Below are 12,182 nucleotides of genomic sequence, written 5' to 3'. Positions count from 1 at the left end.
ACCCGCTGTGGCACAGCAGCTTTGCAAGGGATGGCTAAAGGGTCAGGCTGCCCCCTAGGGAAGCGTCAGACCAGCCTCGAGGAGGAGGAGGAATGTGGGAGCAGGCGTTACCTCAAACCCCATGTGGGTCGGCCTTGGTCTGGGTCTCACACGCTAACAGAGAATTCTGCCAGTGGGCCAGGTCAGGAGAGAGGTAGCTACACGCAGGCTGAATTCAGCCCTGCCCAATGCGACTGTGTCTGGCTGGGCCAGACCCAGCTCCCTGGCCGCTTGCCCTGGGTCAACGGGCAGAGCCGGATTCTTACCAGGGCTCTGAAAGCGCCAACAGGAGCAGAGATGAGGGCCCAGGAGAGCCCTTCCCCGAGCCCCGGCCCAGCTGGCAAACCTTCAGGGACACACGCTTGGGGCCACTCTAAATTTCCGACTACCAGAAGCCGGGGGAGGCAGACGGGTGAATTACTCCATAATCGCCCTGATCTGTACGTTCCCCTTGAGACAGGATACAGGGCTGGAAGGCTGTTCTTAGGGGGGCCTTTTTCACAGCCGCCTCGACAGCTCAATCATCCCGTGATGGAATTCCTGTCATCCCACCCTCTCTAACATCCACACCCCCGTCCAACTTCGGCCGTCTTCGCTACTGGCAAAAGGTCGAGAGCAGAGAGTTTGTTTCGGACTGTCTTTAATAGGCTCCGTAAAGCCGAAGAACTGAATACAGGAATTCCTTCACCACTTCAAAAAACACAGTATCAATGGAATTATGAGCGCTTCTTCCAGTAAAAAAAAGGGACGATATAAACAAACATTTTCGAGAACCTCTCGCGGAAAGTTTTTGCAAATCTAAGCTCGGGCTCGGTTACATCTCGCAGGAAAAATACCTTTTGCACACGAGTCGTGAGTCTCCCTTTGTTCTACCTGAGAGATTTGCCTCTCCCCTTCCTACATGCTAAAGAAAATTTACAAAACTACAAAGGTGTTATAAAAAAAAAAGTGAAAACCCCTCCACAGCTCACGCTCCGCGGGTCAGAGGCAGGCCCCACCTCCCATTCTGGCCAATTAAAAGAAGCCGAATTGAAAAGAATAAACAGATCCCCAAATGCTTAAGAACTCGTGAAACCAGCCTGATCTTTGCTTTGCGGGGGGGGAGGGGGGGGACGAAGGGGAGGTGGAAGGGAGGGGGGGCCCCTGGAACGGGCCTCCCCTCTCGGGGCTGCATGTGACCAGGCTACAAAAGGGAAAAGTACAGGCAGATGTAACTAAACAGTAAGATTCAGCGAAGCTTCAAAAATCTTTATAAATACGGCCATTGGAAGGACGATCTCAGTTCGGGAAGGGCTGTTGTTCATTGCCGGGCTGAGGATAAGAAGCAGGTAGAATGGTAAAGGCACTGCGGCACACAGACACGCCGGCGGCGTTTCGCGCCCGGCCTCCCTCCCTGGGGCGGGGGGGGCCAGGAGGGTGCTGTTCTTAAAAGGACCCAGGTCGGCTTCCAGCCGTCGCTTATTTCCTTGGTTGGGCATCGTCTGCAGCCCCCACTGGTGTGGAGTAGGTCCTGCGTGAAGGCGGGGCGTGAAATCCCCCTACAAACTTACAGTTTGGCGGGTGTTCCCCCCCAGTCGGGTTAAAAGGCAGCTCTGGGGTTTTATAGGACGGCCCAACAGCGCCCCTTTAAGAGAGAAGTTGGATGGATTAAAAGTCCCCGGTGGGTTCAAGTCTCCACATGCATTTAGGCTAGACGGCGGGCGGGACGGACGGAAGGGACCGGGCAGCTCAGGCCGGTTACTACAGGACAGACTCACCCTAGTTGTCGTAGCTGTCTCTATAGGAGCCTCCGGAGTAGCGGTCCCCATAGCCTCCCTGATTCCTGTGGGGAGAGCGAGGCGTGAAACCGGGACCCCAGCCAGGGGATCTCAGTCGCTGCAGGGACGCTGCAAGGGATCTAGTTAGATCAGATGACGGAGGGGCGGGAACGCTAGCAGCAGAGTCACACCTGCTCTCTGCCCGCCTCCTGCGCTTCCAGCATTGCTTGTGCGCTAATTTCATACACACGGGCAGTGCCAGGGTCACAGCCTCACTGCCGGAGGCGGCCTGCGAAGGCCACAGGAAGCTGGGGAGGGAGAGTCAGCCGGATTCTCTCCCCAACATGCCACACAACGAGCCGGGTGAAGGGTATGGGGCAGCCCACGCCACATGGCAGAAGAGCGAACAGGGCTCCAATCTCGGCTGGTTGCTAGTTACAAACAGGCCGTCCTGAATAAATCCCCCCCCCGGTTCATCCTCTAGCTACTATCAAAACCAGATCACAGCACCCCCGAGGCCCGCTCACCTGCTGCCATAGTAATCCCTGGACCCGCCGTAGCCTCCACTTCGGTTGTCGTAACGGCCGCCACCATAGCCTCGGTCCCCGCCTCCTGCAGTGGAGAAAGGAGGAGGGGGCGTTTGGCACTGGCTGCACCTGGGGGTCGGCACAGATAGGCACGGGGGGCGGGGGGGAGGAGAGAGGAATGGGGGGGGGGGGGTGAAGACACTCACCTCTTGAGAAGCCACCACGGCCTCTGCCCCCTGAAGAGCCACGAGATGATTTCCCAGCCTGGTCAACTCGGATCTGGCGCCCGTCCACGGACTGGGGAGAGGAAAGGATGCGGTTAGAAGTGGCTTTGCAGGCCCGGCAGGAAAGGGGGGGGGCTGCAGACCATGAGTGTAGGGCTGCAGCAGGTCGGCTGCTGAGTCAGGCCACATGGATCTGTTGTGTCCCATCCACCACCTGCCTTCCTCTGAAGCATATGGCCCCAGTTGTGAGTGAGGGGGCAATCCCCACCTCAGGGGCCTGGCAGCCGTGTCACGCTCAGATTTGGGGTCAGGTGGATCAGTGGGGACCCTGGGGGGGGTCTCACCTTCCTCTGCGGCGCGGGTCACCTGCGGGGACCCTCACCGTGCCCAATTCCTGCCCTTGGTGGCACCTTGGCTTCACTGCCTCCCAGGGGCTGAAATGCTTTGGTCTAACTAAAGTCTCGGGCAGCTGGGGGCAATCTAATGGCTGGGCTACAGACAAGATCAGCCTAGATCTTCTCAGCTCCAGGCAACCATGTCTGCTGCCTGGGCTACTGACTTGCAGCCTCTCTGCTGTCCGTGACTGGCCACATGCACACCCAGGAGCGCTGCCTCCAGAGCCACGGCCCAGCGAGGGTGTCTGGGGAGCACAGATTGGGCTTGGAAAAGCTTTTCACCCGGGCCCAGGGGTGGCTGGCTTGCCGAGCTCCGAGCCCCCTTTACTGCACCCGAGCTGCTGCCTGTGGGTCCCCCACGAACAGGGCTACCAGGAGTGTGTTTGGTATGAGAGCAGGCCAGCTGTGGGGAGACGGGGCGGGTGCACACGGCGACAGATGTCTGCCCGTGGGTGCTCTGGCATCGATGCCTGCGATTTGGGGGGGAATGGATGACTGGTCCCCACTCACCTCCCCATTCATAGCTCTCATGGCGTCCTTGGCATCCTCTGGACGGCGGTAGGTGATGAAGCCAAAGCCTCTGGATCTCTGGGTCTCCCGGTCCTTCACTACCACCACTGGAAGAGCGAGAGGCAGGGCGTCAGGCTTCCCGTCAGGCCATGGGACACCCCGCCAGGGATCCCAGCGTAGGGGTCCAGCTTTGCAGCACGGATGCTGCCCCCAGGCTAGCTGCAGCCAAGCCGTGCCCTAGAGATCCTGCCCACAGCGCCCCATGGCTGGGCCCATCCACACATGGAAATAGTCAGGAACAGCAGCTAGGCGTCACATTCATACCCTGCCTTGGTCTGAATTAATTCAGAGGCCTTATAAGCCACTGGTTTTGTGCACACTGACAGGGGCCAGGGTCATAGTGGGGTGCCTGCACTTTCACCCCCCCCACACTGTGAGACAACCGTCCTAACTGGTGTCACCTGTCACCATGGTGTCTGGTCAAACCCCCCCGCAAGGGCCTCCTGGAGCCATCTCACCCATTATGTAGCGCCAGGGATCTGAGGCGCAGAGGGAGACAGCCTGGGGGAGGAGTCCAGTGACTGGCAGCTAGGACTCCTGGGCTCTATGCTTGACTCCGAGGGGGGGGCTCGCTTTAAGAGGGGGTGAGACTCCCCCTCTGCGCAGTGCTTTACGAGTCAGGGCAACACGCTGGAGACACCAGACTCCAGCCGGCCAGGGCAGAAACAGCCAAAGCAGGGACAGTGCTGGAGGGGCAAGGGGGTAAAATGGGACCCAGCTGGGGCCAACCCTCCCACCCAGCATTGTCCCCAACCTAGACCAGTGCAGGAGAGGACCCCCCCACCGATGGCCTGTGTGGGCGGGGGGGAGGAAACTGCAGAGGAGAGCCAGAGCTCTCCCATCTTTCACCTCTGCTTCATTCCCCCAGCCCTGCCCCCTTCAATCAATGTCCCCATTCCCTTTAATTTACATTTCACTGATCCCCCCCCAAAAACTCAGTGTTCGCTGCCATGCCATTGACTGATGTCTCTGCTGGTGGGTTCAAGCCTTTCTCCCATCCTGCTCCTCAGGGCGAGGCCTTTCTGCTCTCCTGCACTGGACAGACACAGCAGGGGCCTGTTCTTAGCTGGCCCTTACTCAGTAGTAACCAACAGCTTACAAATGTCGGCAGTGTAGCTGTAACCAGGCTGGTCCCAGGATATCAGAGTAACACGGTAGGTGGGAAGTAGTATCTGGCAGAGAGAAGCTTTCCAGCTACACAGGACATCTCTGGCTCGCAAGCTTGTCTCACCTCGCCCACCTTGTGTCTCTCCTATCCTGGGACCGCCATGGCTAACACTACACTGCCGGCACCGGGATGCGACTGCTTGATGGTGAGCTGGGGTTAAAGTCAGAGCGTTCTTTGTGACAATTCAGTTCAATTGCTCTCGCTCGAGCCGCTTTCAGGCACAATCTTCGCCTGCCACTGGACTACATGGCTGGTCCGAGCCCAGGTTATGATCGGAAGATGCAAAGCGGATTCCCACAAGTCTCTATTCTTGTTAGCTAGGGCTGGCTGAATGAGCCCCAGCAAGCCCCGTTTTCGGCCCAAACCTGAAAACTTTCTGGACTTTTCAGCCAAAATATTGATGTTTTCCCTACAGGGAAGAGGCGCTTTCCATGAAGAAATCCAGTTTCCTGTCTGGCCCCCTTGTTAAAACACAACCACAGCAATATTTAAGCCACATCAATCTCTCCTCTCCCAGCACTTCACTCAAACACCTGAAGACCTGCCTCCATTTATGCATAAGCAGCCCCCATGCTAACAGGCAGGCTGCATGTTTTAGGATTTCCACGGCTGAGTCATGGATGTCACCAGGCTCCTAGCGAGGGGGTTGTTTTTCTGCTGTGGGGTTGGACTCACCTTCTGCTATGTCACCATACGGGGAGAAAAGCTGCTCCAGGTTCTGCTCATTGGTGTCGAAGCTGAGTCCTCCGATGAAGAGCTTGCCTTCGTCAGATGCCATGACTGAAGTCACCTGCAGATGAAGCGAACACTTGGTCAATCAGGACAGGGGCAGAGAGGCTCCGTCAGATCAAGGAAATGGTACATTTAGCCCAGTATTCCTGCTCTATACCCCATCAGGCCAATTGTCCCATTCAGGCAAGTACTTGCCCCACACCCTATCTTTGCTGCCCCACATCAGACCAGTTGCCGAATGGTAGAGCAGACTGGTGGTCCTGGTTTGCCTGGCATATCATCTCCAGTGGCAGGCACTATTAAAGCTCTTCAGAGAGCCACAAACTCAATGCAAATGCCATCATAAATGAGATGAGGGGGAATTTCTTGTGTGTACGAGACCTCAGAGCTGCTACAGACCAAGTGATCCTGTGTCCCATTCCACCATCTCCCCCTTCTCTACTGCATCAGACACGAGCCACCTGTGTTCGCTTTTTTGGCCCTTTCATGGCCCATCGGCCCTCATTTGGTATGCACGCACATTTCCACTTGTTGCATGACGGGGCTTGTTCGAAAATGCTTTCGCCCATGCCTCCCCTCCCACTTGGGAGTTCTCCTTGTAAACATCTGCAGAGCTACCCCATTAGCGATTGTCAAATCCCTCCTGATACCTACAAAAAAAAAAAACCCACACCCCAAAAAACCAAAACTCTCAACAGTCTGGCTGCTGGTGTGCTAAAACCACTGCCGATCAATATTGTCTCATTGTTTCCTTGTATTCCCCCCGTCTGTTGTCTCTCCTCTTATACTTAGATGGTGAGATCCTTGAGGCAAGGATTCTTTTTGTTGTACATGTGTACAGAGCCTTGCACATGGGCCTCCCCCCCCCCCCACGTGGCTCTACGGTAAACCGAAGGTTAGATTTGATTTTTATTGGCAAATGTTAACAAACATCGATTTCAATGGACACACAAAGCAGGGGGGGGGGGGAAAACCCACCATGAACAGAAAGGTACAGACAGTAAAATGGGCGCTGCCGGAGAAAGGATTCGCTAGATTTACACGGATACCCGCCAAAAAGGACAAAATGGAGCTCTCCCCCCACCCCCCAAGGGCAGGGATTAGGCCGGGGGGGGGCCGGACGCAGCGAGCTGGGCCCGGTGCCCCCCGCCAGGAGGATCGGGATCCGGCTGCATTTCGGGGAGCAGGGAACAGCCCCCAGGGCCCCCAGAGGCGGAGCTGCAGCCCCCCCCCCCCGAGAGCGCGAGACTCCGCAATGGGGGGGCAGCTCCCCCCGGGCGGGGGGCGGAGCGGCGCCCCCTCAGTTAAGGGGGGCTCCCAGCAGGCTGGGGGCGCTGTTGCCCCACAATCCCTAGCGGGGGAGCGATCCCCTCCCACCCCCCGCGCCCCGAGTCCCATCAAGATGGCAGCGAGCACGTGGGGCCCGGTCGCCGCACGTGGCGACCACCCCAGGCTTCCTCAGGGCCGCGAGCGAGGCGGCGCGCGCGCGCGTATCCAGGCGCATGCGCGGGGGGCTCCCAGCGAGCGCGGCCCTTCCACCGCCCACCCGCCCGCCGCGCCTCGAGGCCAAGGAAACGCGGGGCCGCGCCTGCGCGCCGCGACCTCGGCGCCCGCCGCGCATGCGCAGGCTGCGCAGCGCTTCTTCCCCCTGCTGCCAAGGCCCAGCCGAGGCGGCGGCGAGCGGCGCCATTTTGACCCCCCGCTCCCGCTTCCCTCTCCCCGGCCAGGCCACCCCAATCGCCGCCCCCCTCCCCCTCAGCCTCTCCCCGCTGCCGGCCCCGCGAGCAGGCGGGCGGCGGCGCTCACCGGGATGGGTCTGAGCGGAGCGCGGCGGAGCTGCTGCTGCCTCGACGTCGGCGGGAGAAGCGAGAATGAGAGCGAGGCTACGCAGGCCACACCCCTTCCCGCCACCGAGCGCTGATTGGCGGCCGGAAGCTGAGGGGGAGGGCGCGCGCTCCGTCCCCCCAACGGTCACGTCCTATGAGCGCGCCGCCTATTGGTCAGCGAAACGAGAGCCACGCCCCCCTCGGGGACCGGGGCCCTGATTGGCAAGCAGAGTCGCCCCCGCATAACGCAGGGACCGTTGATTGGCTGAGTAGGCAACAGCCAGGGCAACAATAAGGTCACGCCCCCTGGAAGCCTGATTGGCTGGCACAGAGACAGACAGCGGCAGGGCCACGACCACTCACAGCCTGAAGCCCTGACTGGCTAGTGGAGAAACCGCCTTACTGCCGGGAGCGCTCATTGGCTGGAATGGCCAGGGCTGGGACCAGGCTAAGGCCACGCCTCCTACGTGAGAGTAACGCTGATTGGCAGGCACGGAGTGACGGACGGAAACAAGGCCACGCCCCTTCCCTGCGAGACCACCGACCCAGTCAGGGGCCAGGCCTGAAGACTGGACTCCGGATTGTCTGGAGGGGGCGGGGCGAAAAGAAAAAGCCACGCCCATTTCACCCCCCCCGGGCTATCGGCCCCAGGCCCTGGGGGGGGGTGGTGGTTAGGGGTGAGATCCAGCCACCCCCCCATGGCCCTGAGGGGGGGGGGGGTTAGGGGTGAGATCCAACCCCCCCATGGGCCTGAGGGGGGGGGTTAGGGGTGAGATCCAACCCCCCCCCCCCATGGCCCTGAGGGGGGGGGGTTAGGGGTGAGATCCAGCCACCCCGCCATGGCCCTGAGGGGGGGGTTAAGGGTGAGATCCAGCCCCCCATAACCATGGCCCCCAGGCCCTGAGAGCTGGGGGGGCAGGGTGTTAGGAGTGAGAACCAGCCCCCCCCATGGCCCTGGGCCCCTGAGCTGGGGGGCAGAGGTGAGAACCAGCCCCCTCATAACCATGGGCCCCAAACCCTGAGCGTGTGTGAACTACCCCCCCCATGACCCTGAGGGGGGTTAGGGGTGAGATCCAGCACCCATAACCATGGGCCCCAGGCCCTGAGAGTGGGGTGTGTGAACCAGCTCCCTCCATAGGCTCTACACAGTGAGAGCAGAAGGGAGGCTGAAATTAGGGGTGAGAACCAGTCCCCCGGGTCTCAGCCCCCCCCCCATGGAACTGTGCTCAGAGATAGGTAGGAGGCCTTGCCTGCCTACGCTTCCCTCTGTACTTTGTCCTAGAGATAAAAGGTGAGGGCTCCTGGGGAGGGCAGGTGGGTGCCAAGTGGGGCTGCTGTGGATGGCTCGTTAAGAGGCTCGGTAACACCACGAGGAGGCGTTAGCCAGGCTGGCACTTGGCCCTGGCCCTCCTGGCCCCCAGCAGCAGGTACCCACCTCTGCCCCGTGTCTGGCTCCGGCCACACCTGGAGGGGTGGAGGGCACATGGCCTGCCCAGCAGGCAGAGTGCGACCCCTTGGGGGGACGCCCTCATTGCCCAGGTTCCTCCACGGGCCCGTTTAATAGCCAGGGTGGAGCAGCCAGCCTGTGAAGCTGGGCCAGGCCATAAGAACGGCCGGACTGGGTCAGACCAAGGGTCCATCCAGCCCAGTGTCCTGTCTGCCGACAGTGGCCAGTGCCAGGTGCCCCAGAGGGAGTGAACCCAACAGGCAATGATCAAGTGATCTCTCTCCTGCTGTCCATCTCCACCCTCTGACAAACAGAGGCTGGGGCCACCATTCCTTACCCAGCCTGGCTACTAGCCATCGATGGACTTAAAAGAACTAGATAAATTCACAGAGGTTAAATGCTGTTCTAGTCCCAGCCTCCACAACCTCCTCAGGCAGGGAGCTCCACAGGCTGCCTGTGCGCTGTGCGAAGAACAACTTCATTTTATGTTTTAAACCTGCTGCCCGTTCATTTCATTTGGTGACCCCTAGTTCTTATATTATGGGGACAAGTAAATAACTTTTCCTTATCTAGTATCAGAGGGGTACCCGTGTTAGGCTGGAGCTGTAATAGCAGCACAGATGCATGCATCCCACCAAGCGGGTATTCACCCACGACAGCTCATGCTCCAAAACCTGTTAGTCTATAAGGTACCACAGGCCTCTGCTGCTTTTCCTTATCTACTTTCTCCCCATCACTCATGATTGTATAGACCTGTCATATCCCCCCTTAATCTCTTTTCCACGATGAAGAGTCCCAGCCTCTTTAATCTCTCCTCATACGGGACCCTCTCCAAAACCCTAATTATTTTGTTGCCCTTCTCTGAACCTTTTCTAGTGCCAGACCTTTTTGGAGGTGAGGAGACCACAACAGTACTCAGTATTCGAGCCATGGGCATTCCATAGATTTTGATAAGGGCAATAAGATATTCTGGCTTATTCTCTATCCCCTTTTTAATGATTCCTAACATCCTGTTTGCTTTTTTGACGGGCTCTGCACACTGCATGGACGTCTTCAGAGACCTGTCCACGCTGACTCCAAGATCTTTCCTGCTTTGTTGCCTGGGGAAGGCTCCTTGGTGTGAGCTCCACCCCCCAGCCGTAAGCCAGCCCGGAGATCCAGCTCAAAGCAGACAGGTGTTTAAACATAGAGCTTCCTCTCTCCTGCCCAGCCCAAGAGGTTTGGGGCAGCCCCTAGGCCACACCCGATGCTGGCTGAGGAGAGGGTGACAAGTTGGGGGCAAAGCTGGCTTGTTCTAGGCTTATGAAAGGGGGTGGGGTGTAGCCTACAGCTCTTGCTCAGACCCCCAGGCCAAGAGCTGGAGCAGCTGGGTGGGGTGCAGAAAGCACTGCAGGCCCAGCAACAGGGGGGATGAAAGGGCTTTTCTCAACTGGGGTTGGAGGGAAGACCCCCAGGCCCTTTGCTCTGGTGCATAGCTGGGCCTGCTCCCCCCCACCACCCCAGGCCCCAGCTGCCCCTTGATTTACAACCCAGGCCCCGTTTGGCCCATGCCTTCCAACATGCAGCACCATTGCTATAGGAGAGCCAGCCACCGGGTACAGGAGGGCCCCTGCCGCTGTGTTATTGTAGGGTCTTTCCCCAGCCCTCACCCCATGGCTGCAGTGGCTGGGAGAGGGGGTTTGTAAGCAGAGGGTAGCTCAGCAGGCTGCTTTGCTAGGGGCAGGCCCCACCCCATGGTGGGGGGAGATGGGCACAGGCAAACACCCAACCGAGGAAGCAGCTTATAGGGAAGTGCCTGCCAGGAACTTAACTCCTCCCCCCAGCCAGCCCCACACCCTCTGGCAACAATAAACCCACTGCACTCAGCACATGGGGAGTGGCCCCGCTGAGGCAAGCTGGCCCCAGGAGGAGCCGCCACTGGTGCCTTCCAGCTTTGAAATCTCAGCTGAAGGCTGCTGCTGAGGCCAGGAAAAGGCTCAGTGGCCACCTGGGAGCTCAGAGACACTGCTCCCTTGAGACCTGGCCAGTAAGAGCCAGGCTTTTTTTTTTGGGGGGGTTTCCAGGAAACTGGGCAGGCAGAAGCCCACCCAGTGCTAAAGGATTTCTCCCCCCCCCCAGCCTAAGGGGAGGATCCACAGGGTCTCAGAAACCCACTAATTTCAGCAGACAATAAAAGAACAGGGACAGGAGTGCGATCAAAGGGTCATAAGAAGGGAGCCTGACGGGGACACCGAGCAGAGAACCCCAGACTACGCCCACTGCTCCTCCAAGGCGTCAAGGGAGCCAGCGGACACCGCCCAGAGGAACTCTGCCCGGAGACGTGAATGGACTAAGGACCGGAAACAAGCCCCCCAGTCGCAGGAGTCTCCGTTGGCCAACCGCCTCTCCCTGGTCACGTAGATGGCCAGTTTGGCCAGGGCGAGGAGGTGGTTGACCAGGAGGTCCCGTGACCTTGTGGGGCACGGATAGGGAGTGCGTGGAGAAGGAGGTGAGGGGAAAAGTGCAGCCAGAAACGCAACAGGATACTGGTGAGGAGCCAGTATAGGGGCTGCAGCCTGGCGCACTCTAGGTAAACATGCGCCAGGGTCTCCCTCACCCCGCTGAAGGGGCAGGTGTCTGCGACGGGGTAAACCGCGCCAAGTACACGCCAGTGCTCATGGCCCCATGGAGGAGCCACTAACTGATATCCCCGGCGGGCCTCGGGACCAGGGTGGAGTACAGGCTGGCCCACTGGGGCTCCTCACCCTCCAGAGGTGGCAGGAGGTCCCGCCCCTTGGTGTCGGGGCAGGACACGAGGGTGAGGAAGTGAAGGGTGTGGAGCACGAGCGCTGCTCAGCACTTCCCTACCAAAGCCCACAGGCCTTGGGCTGCAGCCAGCCATCGCTGCTCGCGCCCCTGCAGCCACGGCTCCCCCAGCCCCATTGCCGGGACAGCAGGCATGTGAGCCCCTCTGGTGCCCGGGTCTATGCCCAGAACGGAGAGACCAGAGGCAGAGCAGGTGCCAGCTGGCTCTGGCGAGAGCCCAGCCAGAGGTTAGGAGCCAGCACCGGCTGTCGTCCCGTAGAGCTTAGCCTGCTTCCTGCCCCGGGGGAGGGTGGCTGCTTGAACAGGAAGGAAGCTGCCGAGCTCTGAGCAGGCTAAATAAGGTACGTTCCTGGGCATCGACTCAGTCCAGTAGCCCAGAGCTACTGTGAGAGAAAAGCAGGAGCCTGCGGCCCCCGGCCGCCAGCTGCCTTCTCTTTTCAGGCTGAGGCTGTCCGTCCCCCGCCCTGTCCTCCCCAGGCCTTAACGCCACTGAACAGCATGGCCAAGGCACTGCCAACCCCCCGCCTCAGCACCTCTTCCGGGCTGGTTCCAGATGGCCCCAACCCAGGGGTAGCAACGGGAGCTGTCCCCATCCCCCACCCTCCCTGTCTGAGCGAGACCCCCAGGTGGTCTGGGCAGTGGGACTGAGGGACAAGGCTCACCACAGACACCGGGTCCAGCAGTCTTTATTG

General features: G+C 59.6%; 1 protein-coding gene across 2 annotated transcripts; it reads right to left on the bottom strand.

The window, feature by feature from the left end:
• Positions 1-662: 662 nt before the first annotated feature.
• LOC120388725 (cold-inducible RNA-binding protein-like) lies at positions 663-7,370 on the bottom strand. Of its 2 annotated transcripts, none has more exons than XM_039510752.1 (7): positions 7,219-7,370; positions 5,356-5,470; positions 3,453-3,559; positions 2,530-2,620; positions 2,324-2,408; positions 1,797-1,861; positions 663-1,350 (listed from the first exon to the last, which is right to left on the bottom strand). In XM_039510752.1, exons 2-6 carry the CDS (start codon positions 5,456-5,458, stop codon positions 1,798-1,800), a joined length of 450 nt encoding a protein of 149 aa, XP_039366686.1. In that variant the 5' UTR covers positions 5,459-5,470; positions 7,219-7,370; the 3' UTR covers positions 663-1,350; position 1,797. The 2 variants fall into 2 exon arrangements, with proteins under 2 accessions (XP_039366686.1, XP_039366688.1); XM_039510754.1 differs by lacking the exon at positions 663-1,350 and adding an exon at positions 1,433-1,663.
• Between the last annotated feature and the right edge of the window lie 4,812 nt (positions 7,371-12,182).

This window comes from Mauremys reevesii, linkage group 22, assembly GCF_016161935.1.
Source record: "Mauremys reevesii isolate NIE-2019 linkage group 22, ASM1616193v1, whole genome shotgun sequence".
NCBI classification, from domain to species: domain Eukaryota; kingdom Metazoa; phylum Chordata; order Testudines; family Geoemydidae; genus Mauremys; species Mauremys reevesii.
Note: the sequence above shows the minus strand (reverse complement) of the source record. Positions and strands in the feature narration are given on the sequence as shown.

Excerpts from the sequence above, each read along its gene's own strand:
- LOC120388725 (XM_039510752.1), bottom strand. The coding sequence starts at position 5,458 with ATGGCATCTGACGAAGGCAAGCTCTTCATCGGAGGACTCAGCTTCGAC. Across the intron at positions 2,621-3,452 it reads TGAGAGCTATGAATGGGGAG|TCCGTGGACGGGCGCCAGAT; the intron begins GTGAGTGGGGAC and ends TCCTCTCCCCAG. Across the intron at positions 1,862-2,323 it reads AGGGATTACTATGGCAGCAG|GAATCAGGGAGGCTATGGGG; the intron begins GTGAGCGGGCCT and ends CTCTCCCCACAG.